The sequence below is a fragment of the Gadus macrocephalus genome, chromosome 19 (assembly GCF_031168955.1).
Source record: "Gadus macrocephalus chromosome 19, ASM3116895v1".
Classification (NCBI taxonomy): Eukaryota; Metazoa; Chordata; class Actinopteri; order Gadiformes; family Gadidae; genus Gadus; species Gadus macrocephalus.
The window spans coordinates 5,851,427-5,874,452 of record NC_082400.1 but is presented as its reverse complement, the minus strand read 5'-3'; the positions used below and the strand labels follow the sequence as shown (position 1 = coordinate 5,874,452).

Genomic DNA, 23,026 nt, shown 5'->3' with positions numbered 1-23,026 from the left:
GAGTTTTAACAAAGACCAACAAATTTGAACATATTACACCAACTTAAATCGTTACATTGGCTTCCTGTAGGTCAGAGAATTGATTTTAAAATCATGTTGCTAACCTATAAATCCCTACATGGTTTAGGCCCAAAATATTTAACTGATATGCTTCCACTACATAAGCCTTCTAGAACACTAAGATCTTCTGAGACCAATCTGTTAATTATCCCCAGAGTAAACACGAAACATGGGAAAGCAGGATTTAGCAACAAATAGCTGGAATAAACTCCCTGAGGATTTAAGACTTGCCCCAACTCTGAGCACCTTCAAAACAAGATTGAAGACTTTTATGTTTGCTTTAGCTTTCTGCTAAATCTTAAATACTTTACCTTTATTTTACTAAAATGCCTTTTTAACTTTCAATTTAATTTTCTCACTTTCTTAAATACATTGCACTTTCAATTTTACTTACTAAAAAGCCTTTTTAACTTTCAATTAAATTTTCTATTTTTACCAGAAAGATACATGATCTGATACCAGAGAGAAAGGATAAGGGTTACTAGAATCCGGGTTGGAGTCCCAGAGAAAGTACCAAGTTCCTTTTAGGTCGGGTTGGAGTCCCGACGCGGATACCAGAGAGACTGTTGATCTGATCTTAAATACATTGCACTTTCTATTTTACTCATTTCTTTGCATATGTTTTCTTTTACTTATCTATTATTTTATTTTATTGTATAACAATGTTTATATGTGAAGCACTTTGAGTCTGCCTTGTGTATGAAAAGTGCTATATAAATAAAGTTGCCTTGCCTTGCCTTGCCTATACTCTCTCTAAAATGTTTGAGAGACGTTTGAAATCCAGGCATTCAATGTAACGGGAATCACAGCTGTTGTTTACATTATTATATGTGTCATTTATAAATTTAGTCAGCGTTTAACACAAAGCCATGTTGGTGCTTGGAAATGTTTGTCATCAATTCGTTATGATGATAAATAATTGCATATAATAGCCATAATTAATGGCCATAATATATTATATGGTTAACTAATTAACCATAATTAACAATCTGGTTTCTTTAGGGTTCTGGAGGATAATCGTAAAACTGTCAAATTTAGCATTATTATTATCATTTAATATATATCGTGATAATTATCGATCAATATAAAAATAACATATAGTCAAATCATATTGGGCCATATCGTCCAGCCCTAAACCCATGTATCAGCGAAGCGGATCGTTTTATCCAAAGCGACTGCTCAGTGAGCCACAGAATAATCAAAGCATGTAATTAAAAACGGGACACAGCCGAGTAGCTATGGGAGGGCCAGCAACAAACGCCGTTATCTGACATCTGATAGCCGTATCGCTGCGCGCACGCTACAACCGAGTATAGAGTGTGTTCATGTCGTCTACTTTAAACCGTGACACCTGTGACGACATCGTTGGGTCACAAAGAGAAAGAGTGAACAGGGAGAGAAGGAAGAAACAGCTCTGCACGGCTGGAGCAGCAGCAGCAGCAGCAGCAGCAGCAGCAGCAGCAGCAGCAGCAGCAGCAGCAGCAGCCGCCGCCGCCGCAGCAGCAGCCCCCCAAAGCACAACCACTTCAGCCCGGGTCATTGTGCCACAGCCAACATCAACGTCAGGCCCGCCGCAAATCACACACATCCACGAGATCCAGGCCATAATGGGAGGGCAGATTTAATACCAAGTGATATTCAGGGAGTGAGAGGGAGAGAGCGAGAGAGGGGAGGGGAGGAGGGGAGTGCATGTTTGAAACTATCAATCACACACCAAATGGAGCCGTTGAAAGAAGATGACTTTTGTCCACAGAAAATAATGTAATCAGCCCATTCCCCCTTCCTCTCCTCCCTCTCTCCCTCTTTCGCTCTCTCACTCCCTCTCTCCTCCCTCTCTCTGTTTGGCCGGGCCAGTGTATTAGACTTCTCTCAGTGTTTAGACCACACACACATAAACACACACACCTTTTCCTCTTCATAAATCACAAACCTCTGCAATGCTGCCAGGATTTTGTTTAACCCAATTTGTCAAATCGGGACCCACCACACACACAAACACACCCACTTATACACACATACACACAACTGATCGACACCCACACACACACACACACACACACACACACACACACACACACACATAACTGATCATACACACACAACATAACCTTACACAAACACACACACAAGTTAACATCACATCCACATCCACACACAAACCATCCACCACCCCACCCCCACCCACCCATCCACCCAGACACCCCGCATCCCATCGCTCCCACAGCCACCACCAGCACCACCAGTGCCGCCCCCGCAGTTTTCCCAGCAGCGGGGCCGGGGAGCGAGGGCTGGTGGGCGGATCAAAGCTCTGCGATGATGACGCCAGCCCGGCGTTGTGTGGTAATTATGGAAGCCAGTAGCTGCGCAGGGCCTGGGCCCGAGACACTGCTATTGCTGCTGCTGCTGCTGCTGCTGCTGCTGCTGCTGCTGGTGGTAACCAGGCAGGAAGCATGGAACAGACAGGACAGACAGCCAGAGGAGGAAGGGCTGATAGACAGGAGGGCGGGGCATCAATGTGTTTTGTTGGTTAATCGCTTTGATCCAAAGCGATCACATGTTGGTTTCTTTAGGGATGGGGGGTTAGGACACCTTGCTCAAGGAATGGTTACAGGTCGAGTGCTGGGATAGGGATTCGAACCAAGGACCTTTTGAATGACTAGGGCATTGAAATAAAGATCATGAACAAGACATGGACATATACACTCACACATTTATACATAAGGATGCTCTTTGTATGTATGTGTGTATTTAAGGAGTGGTTTGGTCTCACAGAAGCACACAGTAGTCCTGTTACTACTTGAGCGACTTTCTGAGCAAACCCTTTAGATAACAGTGTTATCTCCAGAAATGATCTTCCCTGGTATTTGATGGGTCTGGGCCTTATTTGAATTGCTATGAAGCTGAAGAGACAGCACATATCCAGCTGGGTTGAAGTGGCACCCGGAAATCAAATCAAATAGGTAGGACATTTTCTGAGAACGTCTCTTTACCTTGAATTAGAGCGATCTTTTCAAGTTAGGCTGACGATAACGAAATCACACATTCAGAATCAGAGTAATGAATAAGAAAGTTCTGCGCTTGCAAGTTTCTAAGAAGTAACTGGACGGACAACCCAGCAGCTACAGAAATAAGGGAGATGGGGTTAGTAGATAAGATTCCTCTTACCATAATGGCTCTGTCGCAGTGATTTCGGCTCAGGCTCAAAATATAACCAAGTTTTCAAGAGGAGCTACCTCCATACAGGACTTGGCAACATGAAGCGCACGCGCACGCACACACACACACACACACACACACACACACACACACACACACACACACACACACAGTCTGTCTGTCTGTCAGTCTGATACAGCTATGGTGTGTGTCCACTTAATAGTCGGCCAACTATGTGTAACTGGAGTAATACTACATTATTGTTTGATCATGATCAGCGTTTGATCGTCCAGAGTCAACATTGGCGTCGTTCACTGTTACTATAAACGCTCACCACGTTGTAAATCTGAAAGCAGCCTGTACACACGCACAGAACAGTAGTTTATGCCCAGAAATGACACCTATCCATAGTGTTATCTTCTAATATCAAACTGTTTTGTTGAGCAGAACAATAAAGAAACAGAGAAACCATTGTCTTTTTGGAGAACTTGACAGTTTTGTCGTTTGTTGTTTGAATAAGAGTATGGAGTGTGCTGTTGCGATCTGAAATAGAGGAATTTCTGATATTCTGACCAGGTGTGTGTGTGTGTGTGTGTGTGTGTGTGTGTGTGTGTGTGTGTGTGTGTGTGTGTGTGTGTGTGTGTGTGTGTGTGTGTGTGTGTGTGTGTGTGTGTGTGTGTGTGTGTGTGTGTGTGTGTGTGTGTGTGTACACATGTGCGTTGCCTCACCTGTGACATCTGAGGTCTGAAGTTGATCTCCTTTAGGTCCACGGACCCCGGGGAGAGGTTGTGCAGCATCTGGCACAGCAGCACCCCGTCCCGGAGCGCCTGGGCCAGGTCGAAGACGGCGGCCGAGGGCCATACGACCCGGTGGTTGGGCGGTAGGACCTTGCAGTCGATCAACCAGCGCCCGCATTGCCTCCACTCCTCCATGTCCTAGTAGTGGGGCTGGCGTTTCCTCACACACAAACCAAAGTACCAAGCTCGACACCTGGCTAATGTGAGAGTAAATTCCGTATGCAAATATCCGTATTACAGAGCAAATCTGTGTCAAAACCGGATGCTATTCTAGGGTGTCCTGGACATGTCCCCCCACTCCGAGACCTTCAGGGGTGCCTCGTTGGAAGAGCGATAGGTGTTCAAAAAAGCTTCTATATCCCGTGAAAAGTACACTTCAGTGACAACAAGACCGAAAGAAAAACTATCCTACAAGGATTTCCTTTTCTTCATCCTCAAAAAGTTTGTTGTCATACTAAACCCATCCCATCACAGCGTGGGGATCACCAACAGCATTAGGATGAGGATGAGGGGTGATGAAGCACGTCCCCGGGACCCCCGATCCTCAGCCTCATCAAACCAAACACCATAGTCCGATTAGAGTCCGCTATGTGCCAAAACCCAAACGCGTACAACAAAGCACGGATCTTGTCTCTAAATCCGCAAGAACTGAGAGAACATCTCCGATCCCTGTTACTCCCAGCAAACAGTCAGCCCACGGACCAACAGCCAGCTCTGATCATCCTTCACCCTCCACACATCCCTCTCCAAGCCAGCGGAAAAACATCCACGAACACAGCGTTTACGACACGATCCTTAATCCATGGAGTGTACTTTGCGCCCTGGAATCGAGAGGAGGTTGTGGATGAGCAGCTCCCGGTCACTTGGTGTTCTCTGTGGTGTTCTTGGTCTCTGTTCTCTTCTCTTCTGGTCCGCGTCCTGCCTCGCCTGGTCTCCACTATGAACGCACTGAGGCTGATGTTTGGTGGTCCCAGCTCCCCTGCCCGCCGCGCTGGGGGGGCTGTTGATCAACGCGTAAAAAACAAAACGCTTGTTTTACGCGTTTATCACCGCGAACGAGCTGCGTCGCTCCATGCAAATAAACTACTTTTCATCGGGATCGCTATACTACGAGCCCCAGAGGTAACACTACTACTACACACACGCACACACACAAAGGGGAAGTTAAGGCAAAATATGTGAAACGTGAGCGTTGAGGAGGTGCGCCCTCTGACGCACGGTGCGCGCATTACATGAGCGGACTCATCGCACTGTCAGCGGATGCTCAAGAAGGACCAGGTCCGATCACATCGACTGGTCAAATATAAACTACGATAAGTTGTTATGAACCGCATAATTCGTACTTTAAAAAGGTCCCCAGTCACTCATCGGCGACACTGACAAATGTTGCCTCCAGCCAAGTCACTCAATGTGGGGGAAATCAACAGAATAAAGCCTAAAGACACCCAACTGCACCACCTGACAACTTTCAAACTTCCTTAATTAAAATGCCACCCGACAGCCATGCAAGTGGTACATGTTCATATCACTGAATGGTTGGCATGACTCCAAAATGTGTTAACAATTCTGCCTAATAGGCTAGTAAATTGGTTGTGCACGTCACGTTGGTTTTGCCCGTCACATTGGTTAACAATGTGCAACCCACCTGCAAGGGGGTCATCCACGGAAGAGACAGGAAACCTCTACAACCCAAAACTATAGCCTTGCTGCAGCCTGCAGCTCATTGGCTATGGATGTTCACTTTACAAAAGCACACTTCTCCCCCTGTGCTGCCATACATTGAGTATGCTCCCTCCACTGGACTGAGACGTCCGCATCTCTTGCAACACGAAATGGACATTGCCGTGCACAGGCCTATTAGTTAGTAGTCATTTAGCTTTGAATTCAAGCCTATTTACTAAATTCAGATGAAATGCTGTACTATGTATTAGTCTAGGGGGGCTGCCGTATAAGGTGGCAGTCTTGCAGACATTGGGGATTGAATCCAGAGCCATAAATACATATAAACAGAGGCATGATCATGGTTCCCTTGACATCAGCGGTGGAGTCATGCTTGCTTGCGTGCCGCATCCCTCATCATGAGGTTCCGACTCCGGGTCGACATGCTCGATGTGAACCTTTTGATCAGATCTGCAAATCAACAACCTTTTCATGCCTAGTGGAAGTTGCGGAGAATGTATAATTGGAATGTGTATCGAATCGATGAAAAACGTAAGAGCTTAGTAGACCCACCTGTAAAGCTGGACGGCAGATGTCTTGCACCCTGTGGTGGGGAAAGAGTAGGTAAAGGTTCAACCTCAGCAACTGATTTCTTTTGTTTTTTGATAGACGGTATTGACACGAAACCCGGCCAAGACAAAAATAAATTGAATCTTTCATGCTAAAACGACAAATTTCTAGAATAAAAAACATTTTTTGCGAGGCTAAACATAAATTATCACATCACTGCAAATACGCGTCGCAAATGCGTCACACGGGTGCCCTCTCTCGGATGTTTAGGGAGTTGCAGGTACATTTAGCATTCTTCATAAGTAGTGATCATTAAAGCACAATTAGTCATGTATTTAAATCAACAAAATCCGTATGAAATATACCAAAAAAAAAAATCCATGTAAATAACAGCTGTTTAAACAATGAGGGACAAATCGTGTCGGTGGTTGTAACATCTGGTTGAGGGATGATGTTGGCAGAGTTTAAAGTGGAAGTGATTGCCAGAGGTCAATATAATCTAGTTGGATAGCAAATTATGAAAGATTTGAATTATGCAGTAAATGCCTTACATTAAAATTTATATATTTTCACACAAAACATTTGTCAGGCTTCTTGTTGTATTTATTGAAGAAAAACCAAAAAGGAAGTTAGCTCTTATTACAGTTTTGCAGAAACATTAAATGATAACTTCTACTCGTTGATTATGGCAGACATTTACATGAGCAAGCCTAAACTTATTTACAGAGGATACACAAGTCCTTTTATGGGCAACATAAAAAGAAGACACCTTAAAACAAGACTTAAAAAAAGAAAGCTAAATTGAGGTACAACAAATCTCCATGCATGTTAAAAATAAAAAGTAGAAATCCTTTTTTATATATATAAAAAGAGGCTATCATATTACAACAAAAGCATAAAAAAGAAGTTAGATTTGAAAATATCTATATATTTATATACATGTTCTTGGTCAGCATTTGACCAATGAGAAAACATTCAGAAAAAAAACGACAAAATGAAAAAAACTATAACAGACAACTTAAGGCGGAGAAACGTGAACATAGATATCTGGGCATAAAAATAAATATAACAGAGAATATCCTTTTTTTGTTTGTTTTGTTTTCGTTTATTTTTATAAAATGTATTTTACATTTTTCCAAAAAAGTTATTGAAACCATATTTTTCCGAGCAGAGAACCAGAGCAGGATAAGTCTATTCACTGAGTTCAACAGGGAGCCACTTCACCATACATTCAGACACTAAGGAGCCCCTCACCACTAAGGTAGACACGTCTTAAACCTCCACCTACGACAGATTCCTCACAACCTTTAATCAGTGATCATAACCCAAACTGACCCTCACACACACACTCAAGACTATGCACCAACATTCAAATCCATCCAATCATGCGGTCAGATTAAATTTTCTTTTGTACAAAACAAATGTGTAGAGGTTGAAAGACCTTCAGCTGCCATGGACCACACAGATATGCACATCGGATCGGCTGTACAACAAAACAAGAGTGTGTGACACACACACACGCAGGCACGCACGCACGCACACACACCCCTTTTTACAGCATCCTGCCTACATGGACGATCATGATGGATATCGCGATATAGATCGACGGCAATATATTGTGGTGGGTATCATGATATACATTGTGGTGGACATGTGATTGTGGATATCACCATATAAATCGCGATAGAGAGGTCATGACATAGATGTGGTGAGTATCACGATGGAGGTGGTGGTATATTTGTGTGGGATATCGTGACAGATTAAAGAGTGGATAGCATCATATCATGGTGGATATTGTGTCAATTTGGGTATTGCGATAGATATTGCGACAGGAGATCATGACGATGTTGTGATTGTTGTGTGGGTGGACTTCGTGTCAGGGTGGATGTCACGATGGACGTGTGACATATCCAGGGAGACTCGTCGGTAGAGCAGAACCTTCAGGAGGGCCGCCCCCTCCCTCCCCCTAATGTGGTTTCCATGACAACACAAACTATAAGATGGAGGTCGTGCCTCATTGTACTGCTCTAATCACATTGTCCGTTATCTCGCTCCACGATCTGGAACAACAAAAGGTGGAATAAGAAGAAAAAGTCATCAGTTTGGTATTTCTATTAAATGGAAGTGTTTCGTTTCAGTTCTTGCAGTATCCACCTTAGTTACAATTGTATAATGAAATGTCATGGCCATTATTGGTGCCACACACACACACACACACACACACGTTTGTATGCAGCCCGTGTGAACAGCACTATAAGAAAGCTTCTCCTACATCAACCATCAAACTGGAGAAGCCACAGCCCTTCCTCAATTTAGAACCTATTCTCAAATCCGTCATTTCTTTAAACCACTTTGTCACTTTGTCGCATTACGTTCCATTTCCTATTACTCTCTCATCCACAGCCCCGTACTGTTATTTCCTTTAAGGTGAGTGTATTATGGAGCTGGCTGGGTTAGGGCCGTATTGCTCAAGGACGGGGGTCAAGCTGTGGACATTGTTCGAGCTACTACGCCATTCATTCACAATAAATAAAGCCACACAGCGAAGGAGGCGACAGTGAGTGGAGTCGACAATAGCGCCAGTGCTGGGTGTGTGGGACCGCGTGGAGGAGGTGATAGAACGTGGCAGAGCGCTGGCCATCAGCTCCGGTCGGGGGGGGTTATGAGTCACGGGTCTATTGGGCGCGTGGCAGAACAAGCTGTTCATCACGCCGTCTCAGGATGGATGGTGTTTATGATGAGCAGCGCCCGCGGCGGATATTGCACTTTCAAGCGAAATGCCATTTAATTACATCTAAAAAAAGGGCACGGCCTAGCTGTGAAGGAACCAATATATGTCCTCACATAGTTTATCTTGAGTGATAAGGGGACGTAGGGAACATTTTACATTCCGAAGCAAAATAAACCCAAGTTATTAAATCTTGCTTTTTCAACTTTTCCCGTTGCTTTAGACTGGTATATGATGTATGAACACATGTTTTTTCGTCTGCTATTTATTTTTGGGCCATTCTAAACAGTTAAACCAATGTCACAGTGAAGTTAAAAGTTGTATGAATAAAACACGACAAACTGGGTTAGAACAGAAGACGTACCATGGAACTCAGTCGGGCTCACTGTTGTCTGAACTGGAATCACTGGAGCTACTGCTGGCTGAGTCAGACGAACTGCTGCTGTCGCTGTTCCCAGCCGCTCCCTCCTCTGGGGAACAGGAAGTAAACACACAGGTGTGAGTCCGAGTAAGTACACCTGGCCAAACGCTTTTTGTTTCCTTGTTCTTTGTTTTTGTGTACTGCATTTCTTATAATGTAAAGTGTGTGTGTGTTCTTTGCAAAGCACTCTATGAAAAACTTTATACGTCTTCATGAATTAATAAAACTACTGAAATAAATGTTTATTTTCATCATGTTAAACCCGCTGTGAAAGTGAGACATGTATAAAGACGCAGTGTAAACACATCTAGTTTTTACAGTACTTTGTGTGAACAAACTTCACCTTTGTGTGACATGTTTGACGTGTGCGTCTGACAATGTTTGACACGATTGTCTGACACGTTTGACTCGTGAGTGTCTGACACGTTTGACTTGTGAGTGTCTGACACCCCCCCCCTCCCCCAACAACTCACCGCCCGGTTTCCTCATCTTCTTGTACAGACAGGACTTGACGTACTGCTCCAGCTCGCGCAGCGTGGACGGCTTCAGCGTCTCGAAGTCGATCTCGATCTCGTCGGGGTTGGAGTCCCTCAGGGAGGGCTCCCGGGTCTGGATGATGCGGACCACCCGGCCCAGCTTGCCCCCCGGCAGGCGGTTGATGTCCAGGCTCAGCTGCCTCTTCTCGTCGTAGGTCATGGGGAGGGACTCGTCGTCAGAGTCGTACTCCCTCGGCCCCTTCCTTGCAGAAAGGGGTCCGCGGAAAGACGGAGAAGCGTTTTAGAGACGAGGGCCCAGACATACAGTCACACATGTATACATAAGGATGTGTATTGGATAAGCAAGTGTTCAACGAGGGGTGTGGTCGCATCGTTCGGTCAAATATACAAAGTGAAAGGTTATGTGTACAGTCCTCCACTTTACAAGGCTAATCCTTTTTCCAGGCGACATTCTGGTTGTCCTTAGTTAAACAATTTAGCGGTGCCGACATTTCACCCTAAGCATCTGTATTTACAAGTTCAAGGACCCCCCCCTTTTCCGCCATAAGGTGTGACGTCGACGAGCCATTACAAGCCGTGTCAAAATCTCCCCGTTTGTGACGGCACAAGTTAAGAGTGGGATGGGGGGGGATAGATCCGTCTTCCGGCTGTGAGGCGAGCGGGCATCGTCCAGCTGGGTAGACACTCCCACTCGGGGTGTCACAAGTGGATAGAGTCCAGAAAGACACGTGACGACCACACAGCCAACCGAGAGGACTTTATTACGGGTCCCTCTAATGCGTTGGTACACCTTTTTGTACTGACAAAAAAAAAAGCTATGGGCGTGGGACGTGGAGGGCGTGCACGGTGCTGAGCGCGCACGACAGTGGGTGCGTACTTGAGGCTGCTGCTGGAGGACTTCTTGGAGGTCTTCTTCGGCTGGCCCGGCCGGGCGGGCTTGGAGCTCCTCTTCTCCTCTCCCGGCCGCCCCTCCCTCCTCTTGTCCTTCTCCTTGGCCCGCTTGGGCTTGCTGCCGGGCGCCTGCGACAGCGCCGCCAGTTGCTCGTGCACGGCTTTCAGCTGGGGAGAGGGGCGCGCGTGCGAGGACGGGGTTAGGTTCACAGGCCACGTTGTCATACTTGGTGGTGGTGCACACATGGTTATAAAGAGAGGAGACATGCTTTTATGGGGGGGGGGGGGGGTTAGAATAAGTGTATCATTCTGTTATTAAAACGCATTAGTGTGTTAGTGTATTCATGGCTTCAACCCGCCATTTTGACTTTTATTTAACGGTTTAAAAAGGCGTTGCTGTTGTTTTGAAAGGAGGCAAAGACAGGCATCGTCCTATTAACGTCCCTCCGATGAAGGTTCTTTTCGAAGAGACACGGAAAAAACAGAGCAGCAGAATTAACAAGGGCTTTTGAAAAACGGCGTGCTGTATTGAGCCAATGCCGTTGTTCAGTTGAAACAAAATTGTCTTGGGAAGCGGATTATCTGACGCTGGGGAAATGATACGGCTCATCGAGGAAGATTCGATTTTGTAACTTCGTTCAACTGAAGACGGCTAATGGTGTTAATGTCGTTTTAAACACGGCGACGCAGATGGGGCATGCTAAACTTGTGCAGGAGTCGTCTACTTTGTACTATTTTCTAACAAGATGGCAAAAACACTTTGACACCAGTCGCAGCCAATTTAGATCCTCCTAACACTGCTGATTGTGGTGTCGATCTGTTGAGATGCTGTTAAATTAATGATTTCAAAACACTTACGCATATGTCCCCTCTGTTGGTTATCTATTTCTAAAAGACTTCTTATAAGTGCAATCTCTTAAATTAAGAGATTCACATGGCTATAGAACCAGACGTGAGCCAAACGCTTTTAGCACACTCGGTCTTAAATGGGATTCACAGGCCAAGAATAACCCCTTTAACCTAAGCTCTTAAAAGGGTAAACGGGTGAATAACTCCCCGGGTCCATGTTGAACGAAACGGGGAGGACCTCGTTTAAAACCAGTTCTTGCCTTGTTGTTTGAGGGCCCGGCCTCGGCCACACCCAGTCCTCCGCACAGCGACAAACCCTCAGCCGCGTTCCACTCCGTGGAGTGGAATAACAAGCAGGGGAGCGCCGGGGAGACGGAGAGCGGCGGACAAGAGGGCCCGGTTGACGGGCCGTTCATTCCACCGCCGTCGACAGTGGAACAAAGAATTGCCGGTGTCGCGGAGCGCCGTCGTGTATCACCGCGTCACCGCGTCGCTCCGGAACGCGCTGACGCTCAGCGTTTTGGTTTACGGCGGTGTTTCATGCTTGGACGTGGATCTCCCCCCCCCCCCCCCCCCTCCAACCAGAATACTAAAGTGGTGTAAAATGTCTGCTTAGCCGCCGGTGTGAAAAGGTCATTATCCGCGCTCGGTGTTTATGGGTGGGCAGATATAATGCCATTAGCCGTGGATGGAGCGCCAATCTTCCGGGGCGACGAGCCCGCGTCTGAAGCCAAATGAGCCGGCGTTAAAGAGGGCGGGATGGCCGACGCGCCCGGACTCGTTGTATTTGGTGAATAGCCTGTGCAAGCGCTCGCACACACACACACACACACACACACACACATCATTTTGAGGCGTGTGTGTCAAAGTGTCAAGGCGATACTGAGTTTCTGCTAACCCACCATGTTACGCGTGAGACCAAACCAGGAAGGTGTTTTTACTCCCAGAACAAGAGAAAAACAGCAGACATTGTCGTACCCGAAGCTATTGCCAGCAAATAATTGCGACGTTAACCTCATTATAGCTTTGTTTTCTGCATCTCATTTTATACTTAAAACAACGATTGATTATCAATCAGCGAATCATCAATGAATCAAGCGATCCCCTCATCGTTAGTGGAGTGCGTATATTTCCGGTGGTGTTATGAGGCGCTCGCAGAGCAGTTGTGGCCTCAGGGGACACAGCTTCTGCAGCAATGCCTGCACCGACTCCCGACCAAAACCACATCCTTCCCAGCTAATAAGGCAGACTCAGTCATAAAGACACTCACTGCAGAAGTGGGACCCCGGCTACACTGACAGACTGTCCCACACTCCGGCGCACACGGCCCCCTGGTGGCAATCTGGTCACACACACACACACACACAGCATGACTACACACCATGCACACACACACACACACCATAGGAGTGATTGACAGCCACCCATCTTGTTCACACTGGGGGGCAGAAAGTTTCACGTTGACCCAAGTAAGTTGAATTGAAAGAGAGGCAACAGGCAGTATTTCAAACTGAAGGGGAAGGAGGGTGGGGGAGGCTGGTGGTGTGTTTGCTCTCAGTCTAAAGGGTGAGGGTTCAGACCTCACTGCCCGCAGACTACCTGTCGCATCCTACAGCCGTACTAGTTTACCACGAGTAACCCTTTACAAGCCAACACACATTTGGGGAGGGATGTGTGGAACATTGACAAACATGCACCTTAAACTGCATAGTTAAATACTATACAAGTATAAATCTGAATATCTACAGTTTGAGTACGTTAGTGAAGTTGTGCTTCGCTCGTGACTGTTGTCAATTATTAGAAAGATTGAGTGAACTGTGAAGAAGTTTGGTCGGTCTTAATTTAACCCAGGCCATTTAACACAACTAAGCATCACCCACCAAACTATAGGCGTAAAAGCGCCCTTAGAGTTATAGTATTAGTTTCGTCTATCGTCTGTTAATGAGGTGATAATTGGTAAGTTGTAGTCACCTGATCATTGTCGCTGCACCCATTTCTCCCCAATTCACTACCGTTCTGATGCTAAGAGACGTGAAACAAAAATAGAAACATTTCATATATGGATATATGAATAATAAATAATTAGCCACAGGGTATTTCTCGCAGTGTATCACGACAAATTAATTCCTAAATTGGCACCTATCTTCACACCGGGTGTGATGTTGACTAGTCCTAAAAAGCCATTTCAAAAAACGACCCATTTGTGACATCATAAGTTGGAGGGTCTATCCACCTCTGTGACGGATGCATGAACTCAAGCCTTCCAGTCGGTGAATTCCAGCGTGAATTCATCTATTCATCACCCTTGTGATGTCACTAATGGACACCCTTTCAAACGGCTCGTCAATCACCGCCGCGGACCCGGTGCTAAGAACGAGCGGCTCGTTAAAGACCAGGTTGTCATGGAAACCCACCTGTTCAGCGCCCACTTGCTCCTGCAGCTCGGCGAGGCGGCTGGCGTGGTCCTCCTCGCCGTCCGACATGCCCGACACCGAGGAGTTGCCGCTGTTGAGGCTGAACTTGGCGTTCTTCGGGGTCCCGCCCCCCGGCGAGCTCAGGTCCACCGCCTCGTCCGGCATCTTGGCGAACCTCATCTCGAACACGTCCTGGGACGGGGGGACGGGGGGGTCACACACGCAAACAATCAGAACGACCGTCCAGAGACACATCGGAAAGGCTAGTTCCCAGATTGAAACTCAGTGACTATGAGTATTGGCCAATATGCATCTGATAGAATATCAGCTAAAGGCTTGGAGAAAGTTTGCCGCCGCCAAAACACAGAATGGTACCTGGAGTTTCCGTGCCATGGCGACCACTTCGTGATCCGGAGGGTTGTATTTGTAACAATTTGAGAAGATTAATCGGACGTCCGCCGCAAACGCCTGAGTGTCGTGGTACTTCCGCTCGTCCATCTTTTTCTGAAGAGAGGGAAGATAACCAAAACAAACGCGTCACGTCAGAAGACCTGGAGCACTCGATTCGGGCGCCATGATGCAGAAAACGAAGAAATTATTTTCCCGCTTGGATCAGTTAGCATGAAAAAGGGGGCGTGGCCATCACCTATGACGTTCGTGAGCACGGGGCACGGAAAGCACACAACAAACACACTGCCATGCAGCCGCTTGATCGCGCATTGCATTCGATTGGGTGGCAAAAAACATACACAAAATAGTTAGCTGTCTAGCATCTTATCCTAGCTCTCTTTGTTGTCTACGGGGAATGGGTTAACCTAGCGACAAATGTACTGTTGTAAGTCGCTTTGGATAAAGGCGTCTGGCCAACGGCCTGAATGTAAACGCCTCGGCGGCGCCACTCACCTTGACGGAGCCCAGGTCCATGGGCAGCTTGATGATGTCGTGGTAGTCGTGCAGCGCCAGGGCCTCGGCGTCCACGGGCTTGTAGAAGGGCCAGGCGTACGCCGCGTGCTTCTTGGACAGCAACTCCTTCAGGATGCCCTCGCAGAAGCGCAGCTGCTCCGTGAGGCGGCCCCTCTTGGTGGCGTGCTGCGCCGTCTCCTCCTCCTCCGCCAGCGCCTTCTTGGGCGGCTTGATGGGCCGCCCCGTGCTCTCGCGCCGCTTCTTCTCCAGGGACGCCTCGCTCTCCGGCGGCGGCGACGCCACCTGGACGGCGGCCGGGAGCGCCGGCGGCGGGGTCGAGAGGACCTTCCTCTTCAGCGTCTTGGGGTGCGGAGACAAAAAAATGTTGAGTTCAGAATGCAGATGAAAATGCATAAATCTGTATTTATTTTTTATTTTATTTTCATCAGTTACAAACAGGATTACTCCGTATGGCAGGATCTCAACTATTTGTGCATTGACGGAAATGTCTGCATGTGCTAGGCTGTGCAAGTGATCCCCAAGCTAGTGAGTGAGGGATTAGAAGCACATGAGATGTATGGTTATGTCTAGCTCAAAGAGAATGTGGCTCAACTAGAGCAGCAAGGTATTACGCCTCGTTTCCACATATGTACATTCTCGTATGCGATCCAACCGTCTCCGACCGAAAGTCCATTCATTCCTATGTGATTCTCCGTAATGTCCGTTTTTCCTCCGAGACTCCTCCCCTCCGTAAAATGTCTGTCCGGTATGTCCGTAATATACGTTCAAATTTTTTGAATTTCGCCGTCGTTTTACGGAGATACCGTATGAAAGTTTTCATGTTTTTCACAAAACTTGTAAGTACCTGGCAGGCCAAACTCCTCACCGATCTCTTTCCAAGCCTGGTTGGTTTTGTTTTTATCTCTGTATACGTCGATCCTCATGTTCCAAAGTACCGGTCTCCTAAAAACGGCCATTATCATACGCTCCCCCATCTTTTGTCCGTAAATGAATTCATGCCCGTACGTAAAACACTAGCGACTCCTTCCGTAAATTTACGGAAGCACGGATACGAAAAACATACGTATGTGGAAACGAGGCGTTAGCACTGGCAGGGGGTACGGTTTGATTGACCCCACTGGGGTCCACCAATGCAGAAGCTATGAATCCCGGTATTGATCAGGCCCAGGTCTCTCATACAAACTAGATTTTAAATCTCAATGAGTTGGATAAATACAGGTCAAGTTCTAATTACGCTGTTTTGGATAAAGTGTGTTACATTTACTATTTGACTAATTTAGAAATGAGAAGTTATCCTTTCCCATAATGTTGCAGCAACAGTCATTTACAGACTGAACAGCGACCGTCGGTGAAAGTTATCATGTTGGCATCCTGTTGACCGCCCAAAGCTACCAAAACAAGCAGGGGTGCCTGAGAAAACAGTCTTTGGGACATTTGAAGATTCCTGAAAATTCCCTATCACAGGCGTTTTTTTGCATGTGTGAAGGTTTTTTTCATTGGTTTTACAATTAACCCCCTCAGGGTTAATACGGTTCTCGTATTCTTACCCATTCAATCTGTGTTCATGCAAATCATCACGGAGGAACTAGTCATGAACGACTTGTGAAAGACTCGCACACACGCTGCGGCTTCAAAGACAGCGTTGTGTTTCCGACGCACAGCCGAGGTTTTCTCTCGTCTAAGCACCACCACGGATGTGGCAGGGGTGGGGGTGGTGGTGGTGGACTCACTTTGACAGAAGACTGGGTGGGGGAGTTGGGCAGCGAGGAGGAGTTGGAGGTGGAGGAGTTCATCCCCAGCTCTGAGGACGGTGGAGGTGTGGCGGGGGTGCAGGAGGTCACTGTGCCGTCCTGACCGCCTTCGTCACACAGAGAGAGAGAGAGAGACGCACGTTTACATGACGTTCAGGTGGTTAGCCGTTGCTGTTGACTAGCGGAACCGACGCGTGAGGCTGGGGACAACCAGATCCACACTGGGAGTGGTTAACAGAAACCTGTTAGTGCTACACAAATATTCATGTTGACAACAGTATTTTAACCCCCTCACGAAGTGTGTTCAAAGTTATTGAAGTTTGTGTTTTCGTATGCAATCAGTTATGAAGTTAACCCATAGGAGGTGCTGACTTTTCAAATAATGTGTGGGAAAAGTTCCATTGGCACATACCGGTGACCTTCAAAAAGGTTCAGCATACTCATCTGATGTCTCTTGAAATGAGTCATTTTAATCTCAGGAAAACAAGGCGCATCAACACACCTTCCATGAGAGAGATACCATGCTTGATATGATGTTCTAACTAGGTATGACCGTCCTTTTAATAATAATAATAACTGTTAATATGTTCACTGTACAGAGCCATCCGATTACAGTGCCCTTTGGGTTCGGATATGTATGTTTCATTCAATTAAAAGTGTTGTTTGCTACACAGACCAAAAAAGTAATGTACCTGGATGCATTGGGAAATGTTATTGTTAAAAGTACGAGTCGCATTGATAAAATGTATATGGTTGGCTTCTGCTTCATGCAAGCCAATTTGTTTCTTTATTTTTGAACGTAACAATCTTGGTCAATAAAACCAGCTTGTCGGCCTGGGGGGAGGTGAGCTCACTACCTGGGGTGGTGGGTTTCTTGGGCTTCACTTTGGGTGCAGCAGCAGGCAGGACCTCCTCATGTCCAGGGGGCATCTGAGACACCTTCTGGAGGAACACCTTCTCCAGCGCCTGGGCCATCAGCACGATGTCATCCGTAGGCTGACGTGACAACAGAAGGGTAGAACACGTTAGAGGAAAAGTATGATTATTTTTATTGGTCTGGTGTATTCAAGTGTAGACTAGAAGAAAAGAAAGTGGAGTACATTAAAGTAGAACGTACAAAGGAAGAGAAGATAAGAATACTACAAGGTATAGCATAGTAAAGGCTACAATAGACTGGAGTTACAGTACAGCAAGTATCAGTAGTGGTGTAGACTGTAGAGTAGCGTGGGAGTAAATCAATTAGAGTATATGGTATAGGTAGGCTTGTGGCGTGGGCTTGATTATCAGACCCTTCAAAGTGTTGGACCCACTTTAGCTCCTGAAGCAGAGATTAGAAGACTACTAAGAAAGTACCATTGGACCTCAGTAAGTGAGTGGAAACTGGGCGCCACCTAATGCCCATTTCCGAGATCACACATAACAGGTCAACGTGTGTGACCATGGTGTATAGAACAGTTGGTGAAAATGGTGTGCGTTACCTTGTTGTATATATAACAGTTGGTGAACATGGTGTTGAAGTCCTGCATACACTCTCCGGCGCTGCTGTAGTAGTTGTTCTCCAGTCTCTTCTTGATCGACCCCATGTCCATAGGGGTCTTTATGATCGTGTAATAATCCTAGCCAACGAGAAAATCCCACCGTTACATTAATACTAGTTTGCTCGACCACTAGTCAGGCCCACAACATAAAGCCCATCTCTGGCTACAAATGTAAAATGAACCGACATTCTTTGATTGATTTATTTTACACATCATCTCTTAATGACTTGACATTACAAGCAAATGTATGTAAAAAAAATAAAAAAAAAAGATCTGTCAAACACCCTAACAACAAGAATTGACCATAACAAATTATTGTTTTTATATTTACACGTTATTCATCCAGACACAATAAAAGAACAAAGTCTTCAGCGGTGTTTTGACACATAGAGGGACTTTATCTCCCCTACCAAAGAGTCCAGGATTCAGGCCAGCTATTCCCCATTTCATTTTACTCTTCAAATAGTTCAAACACACAAGTACTACAGGTAACCAAACACTTATCCAGAGCTGATAACATCATATGGTCAATACCTCTTTATATTCAATAGAATTTTGACTGCTCTAAAGCACAAGTTTGAAACAGAGCAATAATTCAACATAATGAAGGAATTCATTGACCAAACTGAATTTATTTGATCGAAACCACTTTCATTGCAATTTTTTTGCACGAGGCATTTCCCCAATGCGTTATTTAAATGTTTTTCTCGCTGCGAGATGTATATGCTTCTGCATTTGTCGTCCTGGTTACAGTGTCTTGGTTAATGTGTCAGACCGAGAGAGCCTATTCATGCCTTTCCTGTGAGGGGAACACTTCCTGTGTCATTTTAGGTTCGACGGGAGCCATTAGCCATAACAGGCCACTTCGAGGGAAAGATCCAACTCTTAAGCTTGCTCTGTTCCACTCTTTTCAGCTCCCTCTCTCTTTAGAAATATGTGATATCTTACTTAATTGATAATGCAGTGAGGTTCGAATGAGTGTCCCAAATAAATGGAGCATTAGCGGCCCAGTAGACTTTGTGTTCTTACCGGCAGTCCCAGCTTGACCACGTCGACGGGGTGGTAGAAGGGCCAGGCGAACTGGTGGCGCCACAGAGACTTGACCACCACGTTCTGCATGTACGCCAGCTGGTTGGTCTTCCTCCCGGGTGTGGCCGGGTTGATCACCTCTGGGGGGGGCATGTTGGCAAGCTGGGGCGGACCTCCGGTCGCTGGGGGGATCCCCGACATGATTCCCGGCGGGGGCGGTCCCGACGTTCCAGCACGGGGGGCCTGGCGTGCCTTTTGGTTTGTGTGTTCCTATGCGTTGTGGCGGGGGGTCTCTGGGGTCGGTCTGGAGGCTGCTGGTTCTTCAGAGACTCTGCCGGTGGCCCATCCCATTTCAGGGGGGGCCGACTTCACGACTTGTTAGAACCAGACACAGACCCAATGTTAGACACAAAACAAGAGCCCACTAGGCACAGAGGCTCCATACCATACCTGTTTGTCATTGTTTTTTTTAAAAAGTCCCACCACTTTTTTTTTATACGTTAGAGAAATGTAATAAGCCACCTAATAACACCAACAGACCAAGCATGCATTATGAATAAAGATTGCAAAATCAATACTTAAGTGCTCTTGGCTCAGAGACTTGACATGAAACATAATAAGATTGCCACTCTGCGCAGTAGCCACTGCGCAGAGTGCTAGAACGACAATTTCGTAACCAGTATTTTGGCCCTCACCGGCATCGGGCCGTCGGTTTCTATCAAAGATGATCGTATGAAAAGGTGGTGAGCTGTTATTGTTTTGGAATGTGGTGTCAGGTGTTCACAGGACAGGCGGAAAGTGGACAGAAAACCACTTAACTTCAGGTGAGAGAAAATTGTGGTCAGTGCTGTCGCCAGGGGCCTGTTTTTACATTACATTTTTAAGTGGTCGAACATCGAGGCATTTACAAGAAGAATAGAAGCTTAGTTTTTTTTAATTTCTGTTACATTAAGCACGGCCTTGTGTACAGGCCAGTAAGCTAAGCTGTCTGCATAGTATTGGTGTGTATTTGTAGTATTTCCTCATTTTTTCTGTATGGTGGTTTGTCCTACTTGGGGACGTTTTTGAATCGTCTTCCAGCAAAAGTGACACACACATGTTGGTGTGGCAATCTGTACATATTTGGGGGATCTATCGTCGTTAATTGTTTCTGGGCAGGAGCCCAGGGCACTCTGTATAATCGTGGAGTTTTACATGGTATGTGTTGGTACCTGTGTGTAGGTGGGGCGATACATAATCATTATTTATTACCAATGATCATGCGTAATGTTAAAAGATAAGTCTATAAATATCACAGAATGCATATGAATATAAAATACCATCATAACATTCTAACTGAGGGTCATAACAATGTGGTTGTCATTTCGCTCTGATGTTTCTGATCTACTATTCTGATAATTGAAAGCGTATCTTCTCGTCTGAATTAATGTCAACAATAATTTGGACTACACGATAAGTCTGTATCTTGATCTCATGGTGCTATAAAATCCCATTCAAAAGACAAACAGTGATTTTGTATTATTGCCCAGTTGTATCTGTGAGTCTCATCAGAGAAAGGGAATTTGTCGTGCAATTATCTGCAGTTCCTTCACTCCCGTTTTATATGCAAAACACCCCCCAATACCCTGGAAGAGACTGAATTATTGTCTTTAACTAGGTATATATGCTGCACAAATAAATACCTTTAATGTTTACACACGGAAAGGTTGTGGGACTGTGTTTTGTCACAAATCAGTCTAGATATGTCTGCCGAATAGATTAGGCAGAGGGTACCCTAGTTGATAGTAAAATACGATACTTAAGAAATCCTAGATGAGACTATTGGGATACAAATCATCTATTGGTTGTATAATTTCATTGTTGTCAGTAATAGCATTTAAACTAGCCGTAACTTTTGACTGGATTTGTAAGCATGATATCTTGTATTTTATCAAAAAATACAAAAATATGTGTTTGGAGTGTGTTTACTCTGGATGACCCGTGACAAACAAAATTACTTAACATGAATGATATGGCTTTAGCCGCAACAAGATTTAAATCAGTGTATAAACCTAAAACATAATGGTTACAATGTGACTGAAATACAGAAGCATGTCCCTTTATTCAGGGGCGTTTGTACAAATGTTCAAGGCAGCTGAATGAGTTATGGCATTTAACCTTTTGTTGATACTGGAATTGGGAAAGCAAACAGATTCTGGCATAATAAAGTACCATACAAGGGTTTATTTACTTTGTTTACTACCCTTGTTATTTGATTCCGTCTTAACACAGAAACACAGGCCAGCCTTATGGCTTGTCTTAATGTTATTTTGGGCAGCAATACTCAGCGTAACAACATTTTTCACTGTCAGTCTACAATGAAATGACTAGAAGTCAGAATAACTAAGTTTTACTCAGGCTTTATGCTACATATGCTAGACCTAGCATATGGAGTCTTCCACATAAACTATGGAATCAAACAGTCTGTTCCCGGAATAATGAGGGGAAGAGGGGGCCATTCACTTCTGGAAACCATTGTGTTTACTATTCATCTTGATCCATAATAACAAGACCTCAACCCTTCTACTATAACAACCACTGGATGTCTGGTTTATCTAATCAACACTCAACCAACGTGTTGGATCATAACGAAAGGCATGCAAGAGTATCAACACACATTCAACTGTAGGAAACAACAGATGTGTAAACAGACCCATTGTACCGCCAATAATGGCTCCAACTCCACTACGACTAGCACTATAGCCCAATTGGATGGTTTCTTTGGAAAGAGAGTAACAATCGTACTGTAATACAGAAGATTCTTCCTGTTTCGGTGACATGGTGATTATGGCGGGATCTGACCTGAGCACTGAGCAGCCCTCCAGGTGGATAAAGACACGCTGCCCGCCCACCATCACTTTCCCCCTGAAGCTAACCACAACCACATTACCATTTTAAAAACATGCAGCCTGTTATATATATTTCTGACACCCTAAATTGTGTGAATAAGCACCACAGCCCGTTGGGGAGCGGTACGTCCCGGTGGGAGGCTGTAAATTGAGTCACATTTTGTACTTTCACTACCACACACTACTCCATGGCGTTTCAGAGCAGCCAACAGGAAGCTAGCACAATGCTAACACGATGCTAAGGCGGACGGCGAAATGCATGGCAGGGCTAATGTACACAGCTAGCAGGCTAGGCTAGCAGACCCCGGCTACTGAGAGAAACGTGCACCGAAACCATCACACATACATGTGATCTGCTTTCTAAATACAAAAAGTACCGTAAAGAGTCGTTCATAGCAAATTAAAAGGTGGAGAATAGGTGATGTATTACTTGTGTGAGGTGCTCTGGAGGGTTTTTTGAGCACAGCAGCCAAAAATACTTTTGCTCGCCCACGAAGTAGTCCCGAGTATCCGAGTGGTGTGTCCCAGTGTGTTTGTGCCGCGGAGGCCGAGCACCAACAAAGAGCCTGGAGGCGGAGGACCGGGTTCCCCTTCCCACCGACTCACTCCGCTGCACGGAACGAACGGCTTCGGCTCCGCGCGCAAAGGCTCACGGGCAGTGTTGCCAGATTGGGCCGCCCAATATGGCAATCTGGCCACCCAATGCAACGCTGGCTGCAGCCATAGACCCAATCTGGCAACACTGTACACGGGAGAGGAGCCTGAGTAAGGGTCGGGAGAGGGGTCAGTCTCACCTGATTACAAACACTAACATTATTACTGGTTGTAGTTGGTTGTAGTTTTGTAAGAGGAGT

The 23,026-nt window shown here is 45.8% G+C and overlaps 1 protein-coding gene and 1 non-coding gene across 3 annotated transcripts; both read right to left on the bottom strand.

The window, feature by feature from the left end:
* Positions 1–6,823: 6,823 nt before the first annotated feature.
* On the bottom strand, positions 6,824–22,890 carry LOC132447883 (bromodomain-containing protein 3-like). Of its 2 annotated transcripts, XM_060038889.1 has the most exons (13): positions 22,603–22,815; positions 19,285–19,658; positions 18,196–18,333; positions 17,575–17,713; positions 16,697–16,824; positions 14,946–15,305; positions 14,418–14,546; positions 14,043–14,234; positions 13,600–13,650; positions 10,766–10,947; positions 9,865–10,130; positions 9,335–9,440; positions 6,824–8,302 (listed from the first exon to the last, which is right to left on the bottom strand). In XM_060038889.1, exons 2-12 carry the CDS (start codon positions 19,483–19,485, stop codon positions 9,343–9,345), a joined length of 1,884 nt encoding a protein of 627 aa, XP_059894872.1. In that variant the 5' UTR covers positions 19,486–19,658; positions 22,603–22,815; the 3' UTR covers positions 6,824–8,302; positions 9,335–9,342. The 2 variants fall into 2 exon arrangements, with proteins under 2 accessions (XP_059894872.1, XP_059894873.1); XM_060038890.1 differs by lacking the exon at positions 13,600–13,650 and having other exon boundaries at positions 22,603–22,890.
* LOC132448098 (small nucleolar RNA SNORA16B/SNORA16A family) lies at positions 16,255–16,372 on the bottom strand. The gene has a single exon (XR_009523302.1). It is a non-coding gene; the product is annotated as a small nucleolar RNA SNORA16B/SNORA16A family (small nucleolar RNA).
* Positions 22,891–23,026: the final 136 nt, after the last annotated feature.

What these genes read in the sequence shown, in the direction of transcription:
- LOC132447883 (XM_060038889.1), bottom strand. Translation starts at nt 19,485, where the DNA reads ATGTCGGGGATCCCCCCAGCGACCGGAGGTCCGCCCCAGCTTGCCAAC. An exon ending in ACTGTTATATATACAACAAG is followed by an intron (nt 17,714 to 18,195) that starts GTAACGCACACC and finishes TTGTCACGTCAG; the next exon opens with CCTACGGATGACATCGTGCT. An exon ending in CCACCCAGTCTTCTGTCAAA is followed by an intron (nt 15,306 to 16,696) that starts GTGAGTCCACCA and finishes CCGCACCCCAAG; the next exon opens with ACGCTGAAGAGGAAGGTCCT.